The 27311-nt window shown below is 39.4% G+C and overlaps 1 protein-coding gene across 1 annotated transcript; it reads left to right on the top strand.

Annotated features, from left to right (window-relative positions):
* The first annotated feature begins 2352 nt into the window (after nucleotides 1-2352).
* Nucleotides 2353-21807, top strand: LOC139730100 (protein Aster-B-like). Its single transcript, XM_071641007.1, has 13 exons — nucleotides 2353-2386; nucleotides 5910-6013; nucleotides 6746-6841; nucleotides 8107-8187; nucleotides 11625-11831; nucleotides 12517-12628; nucleotides 13549-13695; nucleotides 16478-16596; nucleotides 17237-17382; nucleotides 18100-18218; nucleotides 18715-18855; nucleotides 20855-20945; nucleotides 21690-21807. Exons 1-13 carry the CDS (start codon nucleotides 2353-2355, stop codon nucleotides 21805-21807), a joined length of 1515 nt encoding a protein of 504 aa, XP_071497108.1.
* Nucleotides 21808-27311: the final 5504 nt, after the last annotated feature.

Here is a 27311-nt window from a genome sequence, read left to right on the forward strand (position 1 = left end):
CACCTGCTATAAAGTGAAGCACTTCGCAGGCATTTAAATTCTACCAGCACAAGTGACACCATCGGGTTACTGAAAGTGATTTATGTCACTTCACAGCGCTTTCTCACACACACAGAGTATTCATACAATGTATGGCAGACCTCCCAACCATTCTGAATCTGGAGGAAAGAAATCTGAATTGTGACCTTTTCCAGGTCTTGTTTCGGAAGGAGTTTCCTAGTTTTCTTTGTAAATTTACTTCACACTCATACTCTTTCTTTCCTACTTTTGAGCCACATCATCGCTATTTTTTTAGTCAGAAAGGTTTGGAAGTCTGGTACAGTGTGTATGCCACGTAGTGGTACAGTGTTTGTATAAGACAGTTTGGTGTTTGGCTGTATCATTCCTACTACTCAATTTCACCTGGAACTGATAAAAATATGCTATTAGTAAATAGGCTTTTTACTTGACTGTTGTATTTCTCCTTCCATTATAAAGAATGGAGACTAAAATTGTTACGTATTCTATTCTTCACCCAGCTCCCCACTCTTACAATAGCCCGTTGAGGACGGACTGATTTTGCTCCAACACACATTTCCCACAGACACTTGCCCGAGTATACTCGGGACTCGTCCTCAATGGGTTAAGGGGGGGGGGGTGGGAATTGGTATTGCCATGACAGTATCATACAGTACCCAAACTTGTAATCGCCTTGTAATCAACTTGTAATCAAGAGCTTGTGTGATGTGAATAGTGTTGAAATGATGAGGCATATTATCTTTAGTTTCACCTGTTCAAATATTTTCAGTCTCCAGTTACCAAATATACACCTTGGCTTTAAATAACAGGACATGTGCTATTTCACAAAATATATGAGAAATTGTGTTTACGAAAAGAAATTCAATAAAGACCGCCCCTTCTCTCATGACAAACGTGCGTATCATCTTTTAAAAAGAGGGATGCAGTGACTTAATTTAACAGAGAGTTCTCAGCTGCTCCAGTGTTATCTGTACAAGCCATTGTTATCTTATACCTCATACCAGTAGTACCAAAGTTCAAGTGGCGAATGCGCCGAGGCGATAGAGGAATCAGGTTTTCTCCCAGGGCGATAGACAGAGAGACATGTGCGACCATGATACTGCATAGCACGAAACCATGAAACATTATCACCAATATTGTGTATGTTCAGCACAGTCATCTCTTGAAGGTCAATAGAGGATTAATATTGAAGTGCTGATAGAATGTGAAGGGCGATAGAATGTCAAGGACTGTAATATGAAACAAAATTAGCTGTCATATCTTCTTAGCATCACTGAAACAAGTACAGCGGAGATACAGCGTACACGTACATTGTATAAATGACAGCTTTTGAGAGTTAAGTATTAACCATACAGCTATGTATAACGGAAACTATCAAAGAATAGTTTCCAACATACATGCTAACAAACAAGCAAACAAAAAAAGCCAGATCAGTTTGAAATTTTAAAAGTACTTGAATCTGTTAGAAAAAAAAAAATTGTCATTTGAATAATCTTTGCAATTTCTTCATATTGGCCTCAAGTTGTGTTCAAACTATGTAGATTTTTTGTGATGCTTGTATTGCTCATTCCAAATACAATGAAGCATTCTCTCCGCAGTAAGAGGTTGTGTTGAAAGATATGTCATAGCAGTATAGTGGGTCAGTTCTTATCACTTCAAGACCCTCGTATCCGCAGCCTGCTTGCATGTCAGTGAATGAATATTAAAAGCAGAGACTCCAACTCTCCCGTTTTCGACGGGAGATCTCCCGCCGAAAACCCATTTTTGCAAAATCTCCCGTTCTCCTGCTTGAGGTTTCATTTCTCCTGCCCTGGCTCTTTGTCTCCCGTTGGAAAGGATTTCTTACTCATTTCTATTGTATGTTGAAGAAAATAAGCCTTAAATAGCACCAGAGAGCATCTGGAACCCTAGGAACTTCGCGCTTCGCACCCATCAACTTGGAGTCTCCTGTTTGCTAGGGGTTTCAGGCGGGAGAATCTCCAGATCAGAAGGTGCTTTGGGTTGGAGTCTCTGTGAAAGCGATGCATGTCAAAGCGTAAAGCTCATCTGTACCTGTCCACTCCAGTTGAGATTCTTTGGCTGTGTGTGTAGAGATATCAGTGATAAAGCCACACACATGTACACACAATTCGTTAAACTAAAGAGGATTCTCATTAGAGAATATACTATAGCCATGCCAGCTTTCCCATAGCAGGAATCCCTATAATGCTACTTGGTCTTTAATTCTCAGAACTTAACCACAGGGATTTTATTTTTCTCAGAATTTTCACATCAGTTTTCTCCACTATTTACAACACATAAATCTGAGTCCCAGATGAGCTACACTTGTACATAATGGCTTCCCACCCATGTTTCGATGACAAACTCTGTGAGAAATTGGAAGCTTGCAGTTAAACTAGAATATAAAATCAAAATTCTGTGAAATCCAGAAAGGTTAAAAGTGAATTTGACAATCATTCACTTGGTGGAAACCACTAGAATTTTTTATAAGAAAAGAAAAGAAGATGAACAACTAGAAGAGCACTCTGAGAGGGCAGACCTTTGCCAAGCAGCTTATTTCCGCCCAATTTTGAAATTTTAAAGGGATGGTACAGTATTGGTGGAGATGAGAATTGGGATTTTAACTTTTTGCAAGATACCAAGAAAACACTAAATGATATAGTTGAGAGCATACCATTTTAAGAGGAATTCAAAGTTTAATTGATGAAAATCGGGTTTGGAATGACTGAAACATCCAAAAACAAAGTAAAACAAAGCGATCGCAATAAAGTGTGGGTCCCACACTTTATTAGAATCGCTCTTTTTTGGATATCTCAGCCATTTCAAAACCAATTTTCATCAAATAAACGTTGAATTCCTCATAGAATTACATGCTCTTTCATATTTCATAAGAGATTTCTCATTATTTCACCAAAAAATCTTAGAAACCTGAAATTAGGTCTCAACCAAAACTGTACGATCCCTTTAAGTTTTTTGTCTATGTCATCAGCTTCCAGCTACATACAGCGGAGCTCCTCACCTTCAGCAGACCATGCACCATAGTGCACATAACATAATATGTGATGCAAATCTCAAATACATTGTACGCGCAGCTTGAACTCCCAAGTTCATTGACCCAATCTTCCAAAAGATTTTTTTTTTTTTTAATCCTTCAAAAATCTATTAAAAAAAAATTCTGGGATGACTGAAAATTCAACCATCTGTTACATGTAGTTGTGTCACAGTCAACTTTTCCTGTAAGTTTCATCCAAATTCACAAATTGTGAGTTATTTTGCAAACAGACAAACAAACAAACAAACAAACAGCAAGAAAAAAACCTAACTTCCTTCCTTGGTGGAGGTAATTGAGACAAAAGAAAATATTTAAACCATGATTTTCATCCAAATCCATTCACAACTTTTTGAGTTAATTTGCATGCAGACAAACAAACAAACAAACACCAATAAAAATATAACCTCCTTCCTTGGCAGAGTTGATAAAAGACAAAAAAAAAATTGGGTCAGTTTCAAGGAAATATTATAACCACAATTTTCATGCTAAAAGTGAGTGCTGCACACCATATTCTCGATTCATAATGAATTTTGAGGACTTTTCAATAACATGTTGAAATTAATCATATCCTGATAGACATGAGGATAAATTGCATGGGACTCATTGAGACTGATGTCTGCACATAAAATTGAAAAGAAACAAAATCCAAGGATGGATTACTAACAGGGTTTAGCTGTGTCAAGATACTTTGCACAATTCCAAGTCTATGTGGATCCTTTTTGATGAATACGAGCAAATCATACATCTGGAGTGAGATATCTTAAATGATAGGTATTAGATCATTTCCTCTCCATAGGCTAAAATTAAATATTTCTTGCATTTGTCATACTTCTAAATTTCAGTACCCAAGCTGTTATTATGAATACATCAGCAGACATGAAATCAATTAACATCAGCAGTTTTTTCTCTCCCTCTTTTTTTGTTTGCCTTAAACGGGAATTCTAGACAATTTTCATAATTTCACATTATGTAGTACGTCTATCTATAGTGCCATGATAGATTTGTAGAATTATTGTGGTCATTGATCAGATAAACCAATATTGAGAAGCTGCTGTGTTGTCATTCATATTCATTGTGATTTGTTATGAATTTTGAAAACATTAATTCTTTGAAAATATTTCCTCATTGCAATCACTATAAAATTCTGAAACTCCATACCCAGTGTAGCCAATTTATTGATATTCAATTGCTATAAAGTCTGAAAATCATCCGGAGTGCTCCTTTAAATGAAAGTATGTGAAAAGGCACTGTTGAAGTGCTATTTGTATTGGGATGTTGTGGCACTCATATCAGACTGGGCGAGGTAGTATGTATCTCGGAGGAAATGGGCTCACAGTAATCTGCCGTAACAGCCCATTAAGCAAAGATAATTTCCCTTATCTTCAGGCAGCAAATAGATACTTTCTGCATTTGATGAGAGTCATTATGACAATATTCAACTCTTCTCTCTCTCTTTCTTCTCTCTTTCTGCCTGTGTCTCTGTCTGTCTGTCTGTCTCTTTCTTTCTTTCAGTCCATCTTTTTATCTCTTTATTAATCTGTTAATTTTGTTTCCATTTTTTCGGTTTATGTTTTCATTGTTTCGGTGCCTGTTTTGTTCGGCATAATTTCTTTTCCTGTGTCTTGACTCGTCTGCTAGCCAGCTGAAATCAGTAGTTCTTGACTGACACACACACACACACACACACAGAGCAGACATTAGTGAAGACTTCATGGACTTCACAGTACTGTATAAGCTGGTATTTTCGCAAGGGTTTAATTTTTGCGAATCAGTGTTGGACCACAAATTTAACCATGCGAAAGTGTCACCATGTACTAGGTTAATAGTGCACTTTATACAACAGCGTGTGTCAACTCGCAGAAACAACATCTTGCGAAAATACCTGTATGGGAAAATATGAGCTTGTATACAGTATTTCTTAATATTGCCATTGCTAGAAAGGATTATAGTCTAAACTAAGTGGATCTCGCAGTATATACCAATGCAGATATGTGCTGAAATTTGTCAGACATTTTCTGAGATGTGCTGATAGAACTAAATTAACAGCGCTGTTGGGATAACAAAACCTTGCATCTCACAGAAGTCAAATGTTCAGGAAAGTGAAAAAACATTGCAGCCAAGCAAAACACAATAAAAAGTGATATCGCCTTTTCTTTTACATGCCGTGGTGGTGTCTTTGTGGAGGTTTAGACAGTTTGGATTGGGACAGGACATCAGTCAACAGTTACTGATTGTTTGACATTTAATTTTTTTAAAAGTAATTTTCACCAAATTTTAGATAGAAGGTCTTGTCACTCCGCGACAGCATGCCATTTAGAACTCTTAATTACAGGAAAGTCCAAATTCCAGTTGACCAACCCAAAACTCAGTCTGTTCATTTTTGGATTGTCTGAAGGGTCAGAGTGGCTGAAATGAATTGTAAGAATCTGTACTCCAAAGTCCATCTTGTCTCTGGGTTCAAGTCTGTCAAATGCCACATAGCAAAGTCCACCTGGCAAAATTGTGGGATAGTCTTGGTCAAGGGAATTTGTTAGGTGCCATCACTATAATAATGACTCAACAGCTTTTTATTATTATACGTACAGTAAATGACAGTGTTGTCCATTGGTATACTACCCAACTATTGTCATTACCTGTAGAAATTTGGTCATCAAAAACCAAATGATCCATGTTCTCGGGTGTTTTCGGTTTGGGTTTTTTCCTATTCCTTTACAAAGTCATTTTGTCTTTTCATATGGATGTACGGAATGTTCAAGGTATGCCTTCCATAAATGTTTGACACGATGGGATGTAGAAATGATCTCTAATTTCATTTATTTTTTTCCTCATTTCTGTCCAGATTACTCCTGCGCGCTCCAGAAGGATATCCTCGTCCATGGCAGGATGTTTATCACTGAGGGATGGCTGTGTTTCTATGCCAACATCTTCAAATGGGAAACCATGGTAACGCATCATTGACATTTCATTTGTTGGCTTGCTCATGTTTATTTCTTTCCTTGCTCTTTATCTCAAATGTACAAAGTGTTTTCTTTGAGTTAAATTTAAATTCCTCTCCGTCTGTTCTCCCTTCGTGGCATTAGACTAAATATTTGTGCTGTTATCTCTATTGTTTAGTTTTCTCTGAGTCTTTTTGTGTCTGTTTAGAATATAGAATCATTTTACTCTCTCACATGTCTCACTTTTAGTGTCTCTCCAAATTCATTTCACTTCTTACAAAGTTCACAAACTGACATACATGTATTTTCAAAGTGATATCAGTAAAAAGACAGTTTGTAGCAGCCATTTCAGTGTTATCTGTTATAAAAATGTTCGGGATTTCTTTAATTTCCTACTAAGCTTTGAAATGCATGCAGCATCTTCAGATTTAATTTGCCCTACTAGGAAGTGTTTTTCCAAACTGTAGCACACGATTGCCTTCATGCAGTGCTAATCTTACATTTTGATGCTGCATTTATGATATAATTGATAAGTGCTCATTATGATTCAGTTCATACATGAATATCAATATACTTAATAAGTGTTTAACGTAAGGTGTACAATTTGTTTGATAAGAGTCAAATAAAAAGAGTCATGATAAAAATTGTTATTTTGATATGTTTTATGACATATCTCTTAACATTAATAAACAATAATTAATTTTATTACTTGACTTCTCTGTCTTTCTCTCTTTGGCAGCTGACAATCCGCTTCAAGGATGTGACAGCCATCACGAAAGAGAGAACCATTCGCTTCATTCCAAATGCCATACAGATCAGTACGGACAGCGAAAAGGTAGGAATCGTACCCGAGCTATGTATCACATACATGTGTGTAAATCTGTCCCTCATGTGGGACATTAAAAGGATGTCCCTTGTGTGAGGGAGTCACAACTCCAGAACTTGAAAAGATCCCACTTCATTTATTTATTTGCAAAGAGCATGATGCTATTACCCGGATGAAGTTGCCCACCTTCATTTGTACCTACCTACACCCAAAACTTGGGAGAATGATGCTGACTGCTCATGTTTTTTTTCCAGGTGACTAGCAATAGTCAGCGAACAATATATTGTAATATAACTGGATTTCTCCACTCATTATGTGGGATTTTTTTGGGTAAGATCGCGGACACCTCACTCAGACTCACAACGATCACATCACATCGCATTATCACGCCAAGAGAGCATCAATAATTCACCGAGATGGCAATCGAAGTGCGTGCGAAGGAGAAACTTTATAACCGTACTCGCCAATCCGGCTACCCGTCAGGACCGGTCGCCTGACTCGATGCACCACTGTATCACCGCATGAATGGCCGACACACACAGCGTTACAAGAATTTAGCGTACAATACACTACAAAACCACGGGGAGACTTCACGGACGTGTCCGCCTCCGACGAGCTTCAGCTCACCACTCCTCGCTTGTACTTCCCGAGCGAAAGTATACCCACGTGCGACCCGTGACCCCCCACCGAAACTTATACGGCCATGGGGTCACCAAACGCCCCCTACGTCCTAACCAGACGGACCAGAGACACCAACTCCAGTGTTCTAAACTCATTTCATTACAATATCAAACAGGCACATTGTGCCATTGAAAGTAGAAGAAGTGTGTGTAAGCCCAAAAATATTTGGGTTATTATGCTGAATTCCATTTGAACATCAAGATTTTGAGAGATGTCTATATTTTCTAAAAGTGGAAGAAAACAAGTGAAACATGCTGGGATCTGTTATCGTTTACTGCACTTTTGAAAGGGACAAATGAGTGAATTTGTTCGCACAGACCTACAGTATGTTATTTTCAACTTATTATGATCTTCAGCCACACAAATTTAGTTGCTGTTCGACAAGATAAAGAGTATATTTAGGACTAAAATTGGAGTAAAAAAATCTTGTCATATGAAGATTTGTTTGTGTTTATGATATGAAAATTCTTTTATCCTTCATCTGTTCTGCTGTTTTGTTTCAAATATGAATATTCTTTTGTTCTTTTAAACTGTTCTGATATCTAATTATTTAATCAATGATCATCATTTTCCTACTTTCCCTCACTTTGCAGTATTTCTTCACATCCTTCATGTCGCGAGAGAAATCCTTTCTCCTTCTCTTCAGGATATGGCAGAATGCTCTCCTAGAGCAGGTAATCATAATATTTTGACTCAAAGCTGATGATGTTGTGTTCAATTGCAGAGCCCTTGTACACTTTAATAGACAATAAGGTTTAAAGGCATTACAGTGCATTCCCATGACAATGAACATAGTCAATATGAAATTTGAAATTCTGGTTTTATACAAGAAAGTAAAGATTCAGTCCACAACATTATCAGCTCTACATTCTTCATTGTTTATGTGTTCAGTTGTAACAAAATTTCAATATAATGAAAGGAAAATGCCAGTCCTGAGGTCTTTGTTGTAATGGGAGTCCACTGTTACTATAAAAAGAAATGGCTGGAATATCAATGATTTGAGTAAGTCTTCAGGTATGTTTTGAATCAAAGTTTTGTGTCAGGATGCAGTATTGATATTTGATGGAATCCGATTCCAGATGTTAGGGACATGTGATTTATAGAACTTCTTGACTTCAGATACACTGTAGTGTGAATACATGGGAAACTGTTTGTTGATGACCTAAGACCGAGTACGTTGTGTAGGCCCGTATGTATAATTTTGTGTTGCATCCTAGTACTCCTAATGAGTATTCAGTAGTGCTACATATCCTGGTGATGAAGGATATATGTCATTGGCTTTGAAGGTATTAATCATCATTTTTACATCCTTTCGTGGGAATCAACTGAACTATTCTGAATAGACATGGACATTTTATACTCAATAACTCATCCCATTCATGACATTGATACTCGTGTGGGAGGCAAAAAAAAAAATATCTTTGACCCACATACTGTTTATACTGGTCACTCATTTTGTCCCATTATGCTGGACGACATGCCATCCTTTGAGCACGGGAGTGTTGATGACACAGCTATTTTGTCCTGCATGAGCTTTGTGTCATTAATCACTGAGAAATTTAATGGGAATCATGCCTATTGCTTTGTAGAATAGAAATTACATCTTAGGACCACAATTTTGCAACACTATGAGATGTTGAAAATGCCCTCCCAATCCAACTTTGTGATCTAGCTATATACTCACAAAAGAATACATGTTGTGACTCGACTGTTTCTGTAATGAACTAAAATTCACGGATGTATCTTTCCCTACAGCCTAGCAAGGAGCTATTCTATATGCCTGCTCCCTCCAATTAAGATTTTTTTTCAGGCTTGACTCTTTTTGTGCATCAAAATTTTTAAGTGGTCTCTGACAATTCAAGTGGTCATTAATTAGGTGATACACTATCAGCGTATCACCTATTGTGATTGTCAAAATTTCTCTTTTTTTAAATTCTTCTTTCTTTCTGCCACATTTTGTGTCGTCAATATCTCAACAATGACATTACGGAATGACATGACATTATCAGTCAACATGTCTCATAACAATATCTGGGCACAATAAGGTTTTCATGACAGTAACATATCTATGACGTCATCTAGGCGCCATTTTGTGATTTTCGGACCTTGTCACATGATCGATCATAACTTCATAACTAGATATCATTTCTGTATCATTTTCGGTGGACATAAAGTTCAGGTCAGGCTCTATCTTACTTTTTAACGCTAGTTACCAAGGTCATCATTACGCGCGCGCAAAATTTTATAAGGCTCAAAACGACTTCCCAATGGGAAATCTCGAAGTTTCAGACAATTTTAAGCGTTTCAAACATTTTCTCGCGTGCGCGTCCGTCCGCGCAATTTCGCGCGCAGAGGGCGTAACCAACATGAAAATGCAATTTTTTTGACTGATTTGGATTTCTGATACTTTGAGTAACAATATCCATTGATTTCCGATCGATTTTGACCTATAACAAAGGAATGCACTGGCGTCAAAAATGAAATTCCGCGCGCGCGTCTTTCTGCAAATATAGTGAAAAAACATGTTTTTGTTTATGTCGCCATAGCTCTTTAAAACGTCTGGTGACCCTATATTTCTATTGCATATTACAAAAGCATATGAATTGAAAATAACGTTTCAAGTACCAATATTGCCAGGAAAACTCATGACGTCATCATATCATCATCTGAAATCAAAAAAGTGGAATTAATTTTTTTGAGGTACTGTTTCTGACATTCATTTACTCATATCTCTATTGTTTAAGCTTAATATCACCCCAAATTCAGATATGTTTTACTTTGAACATTTGCCTTTCAAGTCCATGTCATGGTTTTGAAATTTGATGACGTCATCATACTTTAAATTGTGATTAAAGGTAAACACGCAAAATCGGACAAGTTTACGTGTTATGTCTATGGGAGGTGATTTTTTTTTAAACCATGCATTGACTTGACAACGTTTAAGCACCTTTATCTCAGCTAGTTTTGCTTCATTTCCTCTGAAACTTTAGTATGTTGTAGCTGTGACAATAAGCTGCAGTAATCATGCATTTTAGTCTTTGAAATCTCTTTATCAGATTGACAATTTTGCAGTTTAAAACTGAAAATGAAAATGGAATGTGGACAAAACGATTCCTCATGTATCTTTCACATACATAAGTTTACGTTCCCCATATTTTCCCGTCGAGACGTATAGCCGAGTGGTTAAAGGCGACGTCTCAGAGACGTGAAGTTGCGGGTTCGAACCCCACAAGATCACGAAACAAAATACTTAGCTATTTTACTTTTTTTTTTCAATTTTGTATTACATATTCGTCCATGTAGAAATCATGTTCGTATATAAACGCACCTATACACACACAGACACACACACACGCCATATCCCTCTTTTTTGTGTGTTGGAGACTACATTGCTTCGACTGCAGCAAAATTTTGCAGGTTGACTTTGTCAAACCGATCATAGTATGTAATGACGATGACTGAGGTGTTGTACTTTGAACAACTGTCTTTCAAGACGATGTCATACTGAAAATTGTGATTAAAGGCAAGGTATCAAAACCAGCCGATTATAGGTTTTATGTCTGCGGGACGTATTTTTCCCAAGTTGCCAGAAATGGCATAGCGACCTCAGTCGTTACAAGGCCGCTTTTCCGTCTAGCAATGCAATACATTGTAGATGTTCACACGGCCACGTTAGTTGAGTGGGCATTGACTTTCCCCCTGTTATATCTATACATTGTTGTTTTTTTTTTGTCTTACCATTTCCGTGGATGACCCGTGGCCGAGTGGTAATACAGAAACGGTTTCGCATGCACGCTCAATATAACTTCAAGGTGCCTATATCACATTCTTTTCTTTGTCGATCACAGATGACTGTCATCTGATGACCCCAAGCGTATCACCTAACTCGTCCTCGATGTGACGAGTTTTCATGTCTCGTTTTTTTTATCATTGTATATTGCATCAAGGACATTGCACAAGTGTGAGCGTGATAATCCCATGTGCAACATTTCATGTTGGAAATCTCAAGTATTCATTGTGTTCTCCTAATGCTACTCCAATGTCATGCTCCATGCAAGAAGCATCAATTCACACTTTTTCTTTGTTTGTGTGTTTTCTTGTACTTTCTCAGACTATGCCGTCCTCAGAGTATTGGACCTGGGTGCACAGTAACTACGGCAGCGATCTCGGTATCCAGGGGGAGGAGATTCCAGCGGAGTTCATGGAGGCGGAAGGACTCGACCCCATGGCCCAGCTGAATGAGGACAGCACGGAGGATGTCTCCCAGAGTCTGGGCTCTGAGGACCAGAGTCTGGATGAGGTCTTCAATGCCTCCAAGGTGGGGGTTTGAACCTCTAACCTGCCTGGTCACCATATTAGATTGGGGGGGGGGGGGGGGGGTTGAAAGGGAGCAGATCTTAGTGATTTATACTGACAAAGGTCTAGGATATATGTAGGGGGAAGTTTTATGATACTTTTGAAGCACACATAATGCCAAGCAATGCTGCTTCTGATGTCAATTTGTTGCTCAGAATTTGCTATTCAAAAAATTGAAATAAGAATAAACTGAGATTATATCAAAACAGACAGAAAAGCTTGGATACACACATTACTGGTGGTGTAGGAGATTTCTTTAGTGGCCTACTGTGGCTCAAATTTTCAGTATTAATTGTGCAATTCATACACCGCCACATCTTCAAGTTATGATTGGAACTGAAGATTTGATGTGCTTGACATATGATGTGATATAGTGAAGCTGTATAGTTTTAACAATGCTGATTGACATCTTAAATGTTAATAGACTCTCATATTGAAGGGATGTAGATGCTATTATATTCACCTCCCTCTACTTTATCAGAAAAAAAAGAGAAAAATTTAAAATTAAGGTGCTTTCAGCTCAAACTTTTCATAAACTTTCAGCCAATCAGAGAAGAGAATTTCAGAAACTTGAGACTCATGACTTATGAATATGCAAAATGGCCTTGCAGCCAATTGGTCAGTCTCTCTATGTGTTGCTTTGTCAGGAGGACTCGCAGACAGATGATGCCTCGAATGGTCTCACCATGACGGTCCCATCTCAGGAGAAGAAGGTGGAGCCCGATGGTGCGTTAGATGAGAGTTCAGATATGGGAGAAGGTAAGGAGACTGGTGAGGTCTTGTTTTAGTGTCTTCACCGCTCTGAGTGGAGAGTTGAGTTAGAAGAGAACACAAGATGTATTTATTTTTAGGTTGGATTTTTGTTGTTGTTCTAGGGTCTTTAGTTTTTGTAGTTTTTGTGTTTCTTTTTGTGGGTTTTTACCATGTTTATTTGTTTGTTTGTTTGTTTGTTTGTTTGTTTCTCTGTTAAGTAAGACTTGCTGACAGGAAAAAAAAAAAGGTTTCCATGAATCAGTGAATGGTCTGTTCTGACACTTCTGGCTGTGGGAAATATTGAGTGAAGTGTATCCCATTTCACAAATTTTCACACTTTTTTAATCATTTGCCATTTATTTTCAGCTGTAATTTTTTCTTTCCCAAGATTTCATTAGTAATCATTATCAGGGACTCATGTAGCATATTGGGCCATGTTGTTCGTATCTTTTACAAATAGGGAATATTGTTAAACTGCAGTGTCAATAACCCTACTCTGGAAGGCCTGGCTAGGCTTTTAGAAGAAGAATGGGAATTACACTCAGCAGTAGCTTAATTTTTTTTTTTTTTTTCAAATTCTTAATGCAATAAAATTCTACTTCCAATATTACCATTCTTTTGAATACAGCACTATGTAATACAAAATACATGAACATGCATTTGAAAGTGGAAAAAAAATTGGGCAAACACATAACCTCTAAGAAACTACTTGTAATGTTCAAACTCATTCTTATTGCAAAAGAGAGGCCCATATAAAAGACAAGCCTGTAAAAATGTGGACCACTCATTAAATGAGACTTACAAAAGAAAGAAAAAAAGAAGGTAAAGTAATGAAAGCGCACAGAAGCACACACTACATGTATGGTGACTTACATCTACCTTTTTGCTTCATGGTTTTTTGTTTTTGTTTTTCATCAATGTTTTAGTTCCAGATCCTCTGAGCTCAATGGACTTTGGAGGCAAGGAGCTGGTGAACGAAGTGTTCAACATTCCAGTGGACAAACTCTTTGCTGCGATGTACAGCAATCAACACCCCTTTATGAAGCAGTTCCTGGAGTACAGGAAGGCTACAGGTAAAGGATTGAAAAAGAAAAGATTGCTAATGATGATGATGATGATGAAGATGATGATAGTAGTAGTAGTAATAATAACAGTAATATCAATGATAGGGGGTATTTATAATGTTGAATCATAGCATAGAAAAGAGAAAGAAATAGAGGAAAGAAGGAATTATAGTCATTGATTAATCATGTGCTATGAAAAAAAAACAGTCTCCCTGGCCTGAAAGTAGAAAATGCTGGACTTCCGAGTTTCAGATTGTGAACAAGGACTCGAGCATGAGGAAATTTATGTTATCTAATTATTGTATTTTTTCAGTGAAAAAAACAAAGACAGGAAATAGTACAAAATGTAATATAATATGAAATAGAACAGACAAGGAGGTAATCCTTTATGTGGCCAAGCATTTTCATCAGCATTCAGTCAGCAATCCAAACTTGACCTGAAGTTGGTAAGCTTGCCCTGGGGGGCGTTTCATCAACGAGTTCGTCGGAGGTTTTCACCGACAAATTTGCTATCAGCCAATCAGACGCAAGGATTTCAGTAGCTTTTAACAGTTGTCGGGGTAAATCACTGACAAAAAGTTTCATGAAACACAGCAGTGAGCCTCAGGCCACCTGGAAGACTGCAATGACATGAATAGGAATAGGGGATTAGGTAATCTCTACCGGTATTCATTAACAATATGTTTCCAGTTTAAAGGGACACAGTCCTCACGAAATTTAAAAAAATATGTTGTTGTTGGTACCTCCAATGAACTACTTTCACCAAAAGCAAACTTTTAAATCACCAAATAAGCTCGTACATTTTGGTTGAAAAAGTGTGACTCTGCATGGTGAATATGCTAATGAGCAAGTCTTGGCGGAGAGTCATACGTCGTCGATGCACAACTCTTCCCAGCCGTGTTCTGCTCGTTATCCGTACGCTCCCTAGTTTACCCGGATGCATGAAGACGTCGGTGGCTACTCCGAATCGTATTTGACATTGTTCCTACGTTTTGTGTGTGTGTGTGTGTGTGTGTGTGTGTGTGTGTGTGTGTGTTTGTGTGTGTGTGTATGTATTGTGTATTATATTCGCACGTGTGGACGGTACAACTAGATGATAGATCTACGGTAGATACGCGTACGCACCCCGTACGCGGTTTGCCCTTCGCACTTTTCCAGTCTCAAGCGCAGCTGCAGCCCTACCTGTCGCCGCTCATGCATGTTCTATAGTACGTACAGAGTGTACATATTTGTAGGTAGAAACGATTCTACACAGGCCTGCTAGTACACTACAGGGGCGACCGCATTCAGCGTCGTCTGGTCAGGCTATCTTACATCAGTAGTTTTGCTCGAATCGTGCAGAAAAATACCCAGGAAAATCCTTTTTTCCGTCCCAGACCAACAAAAGTATCGTGAAAGGTGAGCTGTATGGCTGGGAAATATCGGTACAACGATGCCGAACATAAGAAACTTAGGGCCTACAAAATCTCGAAATCGTGTTGTGACCTACCTGTGCGTGGACAATTTATGAAGCGATGTTTTTACGTGGACCGGCAGGCTGTGGCCCTCGGTTATAAACCGAGAAAACTCCTGAAACCAGATGCAATCCTGACCATTTGCTCACATGAGTTATAAAACAGAAACACCTCGAGCATCGACTTCGAAGAGAACCGAGGGAAAAAAGCGTAGAGAGGTAAGGAAAGTGGCTAGCTATGTTTAATTTACCGTGGGCCTGCAGCCGGGGTTGGACTGCAGTACAGTGCCACTGAGCTAGCTGCTGCCAGTGCCGACTGGACATGCACGGCAAAGTGGAGCGAAATCATATCCCTACGACCCCCTGTGTTTATCCTTCCCGGCTCACGTCATATTTTTTTTTTTTCGAGGAAAGGCGATTATCTGACTACTTACAGAAATATTGAGATACAAACAATATTTTCTTAAGAATTCGACTCTCTCATGCACAGGTTATCTTCGGTTTGAATGCCAAAATTGACTGGACGGAGTCGAGTGTACTGTGTATGTATACATTGGTATGGTAAGGATTTGCGCGCGAGAGTGGTTTCTACGCTAAGAAGTATGCAACACGGACGGAAGCTAGAAAACGACCGTGCCTATTTGATGTCAAGTTCATGGTATATTTGGTTTAAAAATACATAGAAATTTATGTTTACAATATTAATTTTTCGTAAATTATATATATCTAAGCTTGAAATATTTTGTTTGAAATTATAAAACCACAAAATTTCACATTATATGATAAAATTGCAACTAATCATTTGAACACTTAAATTGGTTTTTAGAGGCACGGCTGTCAACTTGGTGAGTAGGGCATGCACTACGTAGCATCTTTTTGCCGGCTCTTTCACGATCGCTTGCGGGAATTATTTTTCAAAATCGCGTACGGAGACAATTTTTGATGTCCAAGCGTATAAATTGGTGAAAGTTTATATTTTTTACTCTTCTTAATTATCAGTACAGTGAAAATCTCAGGACTGCTTCCCTTTAAGTAATCATTGGTTAAAGAATGTTTACTGAAGCACCTTTCAAAATACATTGATGCTTTTAAGTGCAGGAAAATAGATTACCATGTTGTTAATTTTTGTCGATTTAAACAATTACAGTACCTTAAATCTGTGGGCCAAGTTTAGCCTGCCATAGTATTTTTCCAAACTCTGCTGTGGGCAAACTGTGTGCATACAGCCCGTTATCATTTTGAGATGATGGTGCTGAGAGAGGAAACTTGATGTGATATCCCGTGAGTTGTGACCCATACCTCTCTCCACTCTCTTTCTCTCCCACTGTGGTCATTCAGATGTTGACATCGGTGAGTGGACGAGGCACGACTCGGACCGAGACACCAGGAAGATCACCTACACCTTACACCTCAACACCTCGCTGGGGTACAAGTCTTGTGGTGTGGAAGAAAATCATGTGAGTACATGTTTAAATAAGATTATGGAAAGATGCATCCCCTAATGATCAAGAGATCTTCCTCTTCTACTACTACCACTACTACTATTGCTACGACCAGTGGCGGATCCAGGAAGGACCGCACCGGGCGCACGCCCCCCCCCCCCCTTTATTTTTTATTTTTTTGTTAAAACAAAATAAATAAAAATAAAAAATGAGGGAGGGGTGCATGCACCCCCCCCTTAATTTTGTAAACGCGCCCCCTCTGTACGAAATTCCTGGATCCACCCCTGACTACTACCACTACCACTGCTGCTACTACTACTACTACTACCGCTACTACTACTACTACTACTACTACCGGTACTACTACAAGTGCTACTCTTACCACTACTACTACTGCCAGTACTGCTATTTATGCCGCCACGAAGTGGTGCCGGAGGCATTATTTTACTATGCTTCTACTTCTTCTTCTACTTCTTCTCTCTTCTTCTTCTTCTTCTTCTTCTTCTTCTTCTTCTTCTTCTTCTTCTTCTTCTTCTTCTTCTTCTTCTTCTTCTTCTTCTTCTTCTTCTTCTTCTTCTTAGTTTCAAGGGTTAAAGCGAAGGGAAAAAAATTGAATTCAAATCGTACCAGCTGTAATGTGTGATTTCCCAAACAGATGTACCAGAAGAACTGGAGCAAAGTGGGGCAGTGCTACGTGGTGGAAAACGAGGTCTACAACAAGAACGTGCCTTACTGCGACTACTTCTACGTTCACACCTGTCGCGTTCTCACCAAGGTCTCTCCTACACAGTCAAGACTGAGGTGAGTGGACTGTAGAGTCCAAAGTTTCTCCCTAGATCACTAGTCAAGGACCATTACGTTTGCATGACGTGTTCTTGTTGCGTTCATAATGCTACTTTGTATTTATTTGGGTATTTTTCTTTCAGGCAACTCATTAGATGTTTAAAAAACGTATTCGTGATATATACAGGTAAAATCATATTCATGATAAATACAGGGATGCGAGAGTTTACTGTTTGATCCGATTTCAGACTTTTTTTTTTTTTTTTACTTTGCCCAGAACCCACTTTTCAGACTTTTTTTTTGCAACTCTAATGCATTGAAATGCTCCAGTTTGATGTACTTCGAACTTTTTTTTTTTTCGTTAGTTTCAGATTTCTTAATTTTTTGTTTCTCTTTTTCAAGTACTCTCACACCCCTGTTTACAGAAGAAATTGTCTATATTTGTAGCAGTGAATGAGTGATCTTTCCCATGTTGGTGAAATGGGATGCCATGAAGCACACCAATATTTGCAGTTGCCTAGTTGCTCAAGTAGCCAAAGGCAAAATTTATGATAAATCTCTTTGTGCATGACAAATGTGACAGAACAGCAACCAGGATTTCTTTTTATTAAAGTACCCAGAGTGACATTTCTTCCAATGGAAAATCCTGATGAATAGAAAATGAATAAGTACATGGAAACAAATAAAAGGCAAGTGAAATGAAATGAATTTTGTTGACATTTTTGGCCACTTCAGATTCATCATGAGGCTGGAGTTCCTGAAGTCTGCCCTAGGTCTCGTCAAGAACTTCATCGACAGGAATGTGGAGTCTGGAACCAAACAGGGGGAGCGGGGGAACTCGGTAAGGGATCTAAGCCTGCTATAAATGTATCATAAAATCCTTCAAAAATTCATAAAAATTCTCAAATCGCTAGCAAAATTCAATCATCTGTTCCCTTGTGTTATTATCAAGTTTTCCTGTAAGGTTCATATAATCCGTTCACAGCTTTTTGAGTTATTTTGCAAACAGACAAACCAACACCGACGAAAACATAACATTCTTCAAGTGTAAAGAAGAGAGTAGTTCAAGTGTCCTTTTAAAAAAAAGTCTTTCACATGGGCAGACCAGTTGCTGCACTGCTGTTCAGACAAGTTTATCAATGGTATTCGACTTACAGATAATGAAGATGTTTTACACAATGGAAGCTGACATGAATAGAGTTCAATGTCGAGTTTACACTCTACTATCTATTTACCAAAAGGAAATAGTATGCATTACATGTGATATGTCAGCGGTTGATTTACAAACAGAAAATCGTAGCATCTTATTTATTCTTTTTTGATATTCTCTCTGTCACTTTTTTTTCCAAGTCAAATTTGTCCGGGATCACCTGGAGACAGCGGTACCAGTGAAGAAGAGGAGAGGCAAGAAGAGACGGTCCCAGCATCCCAACCACGAGGCGGAGGAAAAGCGGAGAATAGACGTCCAATCACAGCCCAGTACTCAACAAGGTAACCATGGTTACCATCAAAGTTTGTTAGGAGCTCTTCATTCATTGGTCAATCACATGTATCTGAACGCTTTGCGTTAACATGGTGATGGTCAGCTCATAAATCTGTGTGTATCTGTAATAGTGATGCCTTTCTACACAAGTGTGACTGATGTTGGCCTTGTTGGCATGGCAACAGAAGATGCAACCCAATAGTTTGGATTTGATTGTTTCTTCTCTTTTTTGCCATTTCTTTTTTTTTTTTGGGGGGGGGGGGGGGGGGGGGGGAAGGGGGGATATGCAGTGCAAATTTTGCTTCAATGGGCAGTATTGACCATAGCCTTGTCAGAATTGAATAAATATCAGGCATGAGATTTCTCCGCGGATCCGCGGATTTCCGCAGATTTTGAAATTCTGGTTAGAAAATACACAGTCGGGAAAATTTCCGTGATTTTCCTCTTTTTCTTTTCTTTTTTTTTTTGCAGCCACCATATCTCGCCGTGTGTGAATGGTGATGAGTGCATTTTGTCAGCGGGCAGCTGTGCGATGTTGCATGTTTCATGCGTGAAATGGATGTGAAACGTGCGTGTCGATCAAGTTGTAGCTACTATACTAGTGTAGCTTGCAGTGTGGTGTGATATGATGCACACGTGAGGCTGTAACTGCGTATTACGTGTATCATTACTATCAAGGAGCTTCGGCATGCATGCTGCCGCAGCATTCAGCGCGATGCGTTGACCGAAAGATCGGTCTGTATCTGTCCGTCGGGCGGGGAATGTTCCGCGGAGACTGCGTCTGGCTTCACGGATCTCCTCCGTATACGGAGGACAGCGTTATGGCAAAATATAAAAGAGTCCTCCGGACAGACGGATCTTTCTGTCTACGCGATGCGTAGACCTCCGTAGGGATCCGTGAAGCCAGACGCAGTCTCCGCGGAACATTCCCCGACGGACAGATACAGACCGATCTTTCGGTCAACGCGATGCGCTGCTTTTGTATCCCGCTGATTACGTTGGCGTGACCTAACGTTACATTTGTCATCGTGATTTTGTGGACCGGTGAGAATATTTCTTTCTTCAACGAGAAAATGTTTATGGACTTAACCGGGTCTACAAATTTGTGTACCTCCTGTAAGGTATAGATCTAGGCAGTCTAAGTTAGCTGTTGCATGGACGTAGAGACGGTCAACAGTGCTGAGCTACATGTATGATTTATTTTCAGCTCTCTTACATACCATGCCATGGTACATGATTCTCTACTAGACTACATGGACCAAGTACAAGATCAGCAATACTTTGCCTGGTCTGCGCACTGTAAACTGTTAATGGACTGAGGTAAAGACAGCCAACAATGGCAATGCTAAGCTGTAATTTTTTTTTTTTTTTTGTACCCGTATGAACTGAATCCAGCAAGACGTCACCTGGGTGTACATTACTGTGATTTATTATGGCCTCACATTTGAGTAGGTCCTAGGTATTCAACAGTTAAGCATACTATTACTTCCTTTAGATTTTGGAAGTGTCATTTATGAGTTCAATTATCACAATGTTTCTCTGTAAAATGTACCTCATAACGATAGTAAACTTCAGTTGTAAAATGCATTAAAATGAGTTTTTTCATAACTTGAATTTCAAAAAGTCCTCACCGTGGGAGGGGGGACACCCCCCTCCCACACCCTCCCCCCGCTCGGTCGCTACGCTCCCTCGCAAACTCTTCTCCTCTTTTTTCAACTTTTCTCTGTCTCATGCCTGAAATATAGATTGTGAAAATGAACATGGTTAATCACACAGGACTATTTTGAAAGCAAGCTACAAAGTTTGACGAATATACATGTACTACATCATATTTGATTCAAGCGTGCTCTGACACATTTCCTTGTATATACTTCATCTATATTGCAAATTCTTGTTATGATTGTAAGGTGCATGAGAAATGTACATTTACCTCACCATAAAGCCAACTAAATTAATCTTGCACAGAGTCACAAATTGTTAATCTTAGTGCATTCTTCTTCTTCTCAGGTTTCCTTGCCAACCTGACCCCAGTCTGGTTCCAGCCTTCAACAGAGAACAAGATCAGTCTTCACAGCACCATGGCATTCATCTCTGTCATGTGAGCAGGGAATGGGAAGATGTAGGGATTGATGATGGATGGGTGGACAGGTTGACTTTTGAATAGATGAAGGTAGAGATCGGAGAAGGATGAATGGACAGAAGAACTGATGAATGGAAGGATATGTACAAGGAAAGGTGGCTGGACAAGTAGACTAATGAATGAAGAGAGATAGAAAGATGGATGGATGAGCGGGTGGACTAATGAATGAATGGAAGAAGAGTTACGAAAAAGGGTTGATGAACAGGTAGATTAATTTATGGATGGAGGAAATGATCGAACGAAGGATGGATGGGCAGATGGACAAATGAATGGAGGGAAAGGTAGAAGGAAGAGTGGATGGACAAGTAGACTAATGAATAGATGGAAAGAGAGGAAAAAGGATGGACAGAAAGTTCAACTAATTAATTGGGGAAAGCTATAGATAGAAGGATGGATGGGTGGAAGGACAGGTGGACGAATGGAGAGTTTGAACTGTGGATTGATGGATGGCAAGCCTACATAATGTAGATACTGGTGTATGATTGCAAACATTATGGAATCTCCCAGCAAAAAGTTTGAAACATTTAATATGAGTGTCAATTTGAGAGAAATCCTCATATGCTCACAACAGTCACGATTTATGTTCACATATGGAATTTCTACCTAGGTGATATCCTTTTATTCCCTTTAAGCAGCACCAATTAATCTTTTTCTTTTTTGTTGTGTGTCGTGCACATTCTACATTTCTATCTGTAAACACAGACTAGCAGTATTGTGCATATTCAACGTATCTCTGTTCCTGCAACTGAAATCCATCGAGGAGAGCGCGTCGAACAAGCAGGCGTGGTCGAGCGCGGAGTTCGTCAAGAAGCTTGGGTGAGTGACCTGGGTCTTCGTTCACACGTAACGGTCTTCCACCATTATGCTTTCGTCATTTTTTCATTCTCTGTGTAGTTCAAAAAGAGACTTATGAGGCAGTTGAATACCATAATACAAGAACGACCCCAGACCACAGGAGGAAGTTTTGGGAAAATTGAACAAAAAAGAAAAAACAGAGCATCCTGATATTTTAATTTTTTTCAGTTACCAGAATGTTACGAATGCTGCTTTAATAATAGAATGTATAACATTCATTTGATTGGACATAGGATTTTTGCCTTCAGGCTATATTGTATTGGATTTGCCTTTATTTTCTATACATTTTCATGTTTTGTTGTGTGTTTTCTGTTGTTGTTTTTGTTGTCTTTTTGTTGTGGTTTGGGTGTTTTGGTATGTTTGTGTGTGTGTTTGTTTTTTATGCAGACATTGGCAGCCTTGGTTGTGTTTGCAGTTAAACTGAGAAAGTTGTCTCCATTAGTCTTACAAATTTAACCCGATCATTATACCCCCGCCAAACGAAGTTTGAAGGGGGTATATAGGAATCAGCGGACGGTCGGGCGGTCGGGCGGTCGGTCGGGCGGTCGGGCGGTCAGGCGGTCGGGCGGTCGGGCGGTCGGTCCGTTGCAAATCTTGCGTCGCGAACTACTTCCTCAGTTTTCAACCGATTCCCATAAAACTTGGCACAGATGTGTGCCTTGGGTTGTAGATGTGCAAGACGTATTTTTTGACAGTACCCAAAAGTACGTTGCCATGGTAACGGCATATTATGGGCAAAAATGGGTACAAATCTTGCGTCGCGAACTCCTCCCACAGTTTTTGATCAATTTTTATGAAATTAGGTACAGATGTTCATCTGAATATGTTAATGTGCAAGACACATATTTCCGCAGTGGCAAAAAGTGCGTTGCCATGGTAACGGCATGTTATTGGTAAAATATAGGGCAAAATGCTTCATGGCAAAACTGCTTCATCAGTGTTCTTCCAATTCTCATGGAATTCATATTGAATGTTTGTCTTAGGATATAGGTCAGCATGACACATTTCTTGACAGTGACAAAAAGTATGTTGCCATGGTAACAGCTCACATATTATGAGCCAAAATGATGGAAAATTTTGTGTTGCAAACTACTTCCTCAGTTTTTGCCCAATTTCCATGAAACTTGGTACAGATGTGTGCCTTTGGTTGTAGATGTGCAAGAGGCATTTTTTGACAGTACCCGAAAGTACGTTGCCATGGTAACGGCATATTAATGGCAGAAGGTCAAGGAAAGATCTTGCGGATTTAACTACTTCCTCAGTTTTTTGACCAAAGCTTATGAAATGTGGCACACACCTTGATCTTGGTGGGAAGATGTGGAAGACATATTTTTCGGACGTGTCGGAAGCTGCGTTGCCATGGTAATGGCATATAAATGGCAGAAGATCAAGGAAAGATCTTGCGGATTGAACTACTTCCTCTGTGTTCAACTGAAGCTCATGAAATGTGGCACACACATTGGTCTTGGTGGGAAGATGTGCAAGACATATTTTTTGGACGTGTCGGAAGCTGCGTTGCCATGGTAACGGCATATTAATGGCGGAAGATCTAGGAAAGATCTTGTGGATTGAACTACGTGTACTTCCTCAGTTTTTGACAAAAGCTTATGAAATTTGGCACACACAATAGTCTTGGTGGGAAGATGTGCAAGACATATTTTTCGGACGTGTCGGAAGCTGCGTTGCCATGGTAACGGCATTTAAATGGCAGAAGATCAAGGAAAGATCATTCCTTGGGTAAGACTGTCGTCATGGGGCGGGGGTATTAATCACCTTAAGTGATATTTCTAGTTATTGACATGCTTTTGATAATGGATAAACCGTGATATTTCTTGTTGATTTTCGTTCCCCTCCCACCAATGTGGGCGTGGTCAGGGAGCTTCCAAAGACAGAGAAGGACTGGGCGGTGTTACTTCAGCAGCAGCAGCAGCTCCACTCCCGGGAGATGCAGCGGTGGAGGGACATCGTGGATCTCTGCATCCAACTTATCAAGCAGGTGAGGAGATGGCAATGATAGTGATGACGACTATGATGACAGAAATATAATGATAATGATAATAATGATGATGATGATGATAGTAGTAGTAGTATTAATAATAATGATAATGATATGAAATATCTAGGAGTAGGAGTAACAAGTAACATAGGTCGGTCATAATGAGAACTATAACAAGACTAATGCTAATATTATTAATGATAGTGTCATTAATTTGTTTATTAATGATTGTATAAACAATTTTGATGATGAAAATGGTATTAAAAAGTGTGTGCGTGCATCATGAGTTCAAATTTAGAATTTTCTACATCATATCATTTAGACTTCTATTCCTTTTTGATTTTGAAGAGGAGGGGCGTACATTTGGGTAGGGATCATTATCCACGAGGTTTTATTGCTGAAATTTTGCCGCTGTTGGTTAGCAGTATGTAACTGTACAGGTTTAGAACATGAGATGGCACTACACAACTCTATTAATCAGTGCTGTTTACACATAGAGTGTGGCCAACTCTGCTCCTGTGAGTAACAATAATTACATTCAGACGACAAGCCCTAACCTCTAAGTTAAGCTCTTGCCCCCTAACTTCGACGTGCTTCCACACGACGAAGCTTAACCTCGAGGTTAGGATACCTCAAGGTTAAAATCCTGCCTCTTTGAGTTTGTTGATTTTTGTGTCCACAAGGTGCTTCTCTACAAGTGGGGACCCCCCACGGCTCGTGGTGAGTGGGCTTACCCTGAGATATCTTATGGCTCTTGACATCAAGCTAACCTCAAGGTCAGCTAACTACGAGTGCGTCTACACGGTCCCTAACTACGAGCTTAACCTCGAGGTTAAGGCTTGTCATCTGAACGTAACTATTATGGCGGTATGATGCTTTGTAAGGCAAGCATGAAACAAAGGAATACACGCCATGTTGTGACAAACTGAAAACCAGCTTGGCCAAACTCTGTGTATGAGATTGCTCTGCCATAATCCAGGGTTTGATGCTTTTCATTGTTACGGCTTGCTAAATCATAATATCAAAAAGATAAGAATCATATTAAGAGGTTATCTCTCCTGTTTGTTGCTTCATCCAAACACCAGATGGAGAGTACCCTGAGTGAACTCCACGACGGCGTCTCTTCCAGCGACCTCATCCCCAACATCCAGGAACTCCTCGACTCCACCATCCAAGATGGAGGATCGCCACCGAAAGATGACACCTCGCATTCAAGACCCACAGTCACAGTTTAACATCAGCAATCTGTGCACGCCGATATGTATGTCGAGAGGTCATTGCTTGAGCGTGTGTATCGCATCTTCGTGAAGTTTTTCCTCAGCGTGGTCAAGAGCAATGACTTGAGTTTGAGGGGAAAAAAAGTAAGCAGCGCCCTCTTTGGCAGCCTGATTTTTGGAGAGGGATTACCTACCTAAGGTGCATCAGAGGATAAAGTGCAATCGCAGCGTTGTGGAATTCGACCTCTGCAATCCTGTCTTGCCTGTTGCAGCTGTTTCGAGGCCGATTTATGAAGGGAGATGATATCTAACCAGGACATTTTCTAGCGTCCGTGAAATATTCGAAAGGAGATGCCATCGAGCAAGCGCTCCAAGTTCTGAGCAGGGTCAGATGTACGATTTGCTTCCACGACACGCGAGGCGCACATTTTTTGACTCCTGTGAATGCTTGGATGGAAAAAGGATCGGATGGAATACTATGTGCTACATACTTCTTGTACTTCAAACCAAGGAATTGTATTTCATGTAGGCAGACTTTTCTGTGTGAATATCAGCGGGTTATACAACTTGTATCTTATGCCCTATTCTTCTGTTATGCCTGTTCATGTATTCTACCAACCTCATTGGCATCGACATTCCCGTAAACCTACAACAGCCTCTCTACTTGTCCGCTGTGGCGTGTGTAATGTGCTTGTTCCATCGCACACATGAGTGGCTCGATCGTTGAATGTGTGCATTCATTTTCCACTCCAGTGTCCGCAGTGATGGACTCCCAGTATTAAATGTGGCTATACTGTCCCTTACTTTTTTTAAGCATGTCAAAACAAAAAATGGTGCATACAATACGAAATGTGTGAGAGCAAATGGGATCTTCTTACTGTGAATCCTTTTGCTTTGGAATTCTTGTTGGATAATTTGTATCTGTAATCTTCTCAGATTATCAGCAGTTAGCCCTATTCCTAAGCCCACTGAAATTAGCTAAAAGCAATGCACAAGTCACCAAAGTGAAAGGATGTGCAACTGATGGCAAACCTCATAGAAATCAGCATTTTGGGGGCAATTTCCAGTTTCAGCATAATATGTATCTTGATAGATTAACCATCGATCCCTTGGACTTTGGTACAACCAGAGTACAAGATTGTAATATGTGTAGTAGTTTTAGGATAAACTAAGTTTAATTAAATTATACACCGATGGATGAAAGGATAGAAAAAACTGATATTTTAAAATCTTACGTATTAGTTTGCTGGTTTCAGGATAACTAGATAGCTACTTTGTGTATGCATTGTCAGTAAATACTTATTAAAAGAAAAAAAAAAAGAAGTAACTACCACAGAAACTGATGCCCAAAATGTTTTCTCAAATGTTCTAAAAAAAATACTCTGTCATAGCATCATGAAACTAGCGCTACAATAAATGCATGCAAATACTACATATTTTGTACTTTGATTCTGCGGAATTAAAAACACTAAAAAAATTGTCTTATCTGATCAAGCTTGAAAAATTACACATATTGCAAAACTATACACTTTTTTATACTGTAGTGCAAAGAATCTTGGACTCAGTCGCAATGAGTTAGGCTGCCTGTGGGGAAAGGTAACTTGGTTGCTTCTGCCTGGGGTCCTCCCGCCCTATGGTCATCTCATTGCATCCTCGAGTTTGAATTTGAGTTGAGTTTTTATCCAACTCGACTCCATGTGACTTGCAGTCAGGTCGGTTTTGTCATTGGCGATGCCTAGTATTATTAATGCAATGTCGAGTACATGTATCTCTCCAGTGCAGTGTAGATTTCTAGTACAGTATGAAATGTAACAGGCAAGTAAATTTTGACAGAATGCTGTAATAAGCGTGTGGCTACCTCTTATAGTAAGACTCCCAGTGTCTTATACCAACAAGGTTTACAGAGTAGCTTGTTTCCAGAGCACCACATTTTTTTGTCACTTATAATACTGTTTTTACATTCAGTGAACTAGAGGGTCTTAAACTTTACTGTTGCATTGGTTTACAGATATTCATTTGAGGGAAACTGCCCGAGCTTTCGATAGCTCAGAGTGGCCCATTGTGTAGCTTGATGTGTAACTCCATATGCTCTGTGTGGTGTAGGGACCCAGAGCTGCAAAACTTTTTGTGGGAGCATGAATTCAAGGTTTATGACAGAGATTCAGATGTAGGAAGACATAATCCCCAATCTGAGCACATACTGTATGCCTAAAAAAGACACATTTTCCTCCACCCTATAATCTGTGGAACCTTATA

Source organism: Diadema antillarum, unplaced genomic scaffold (assembly GCF_040938485.1).
Source record: "Diadema antillarum isolate AM-2024a unplaced genomic scaffold, OU_Dant_1.0 seq00000291_RagTag, whole genome shotgun sequence".
Lineage (NCBI taxonomy): Eukaryota > Metazoa > Echinodermata > Echinoidea > Diadematoida > Diadematidae > Diadema > Diadema antillarum.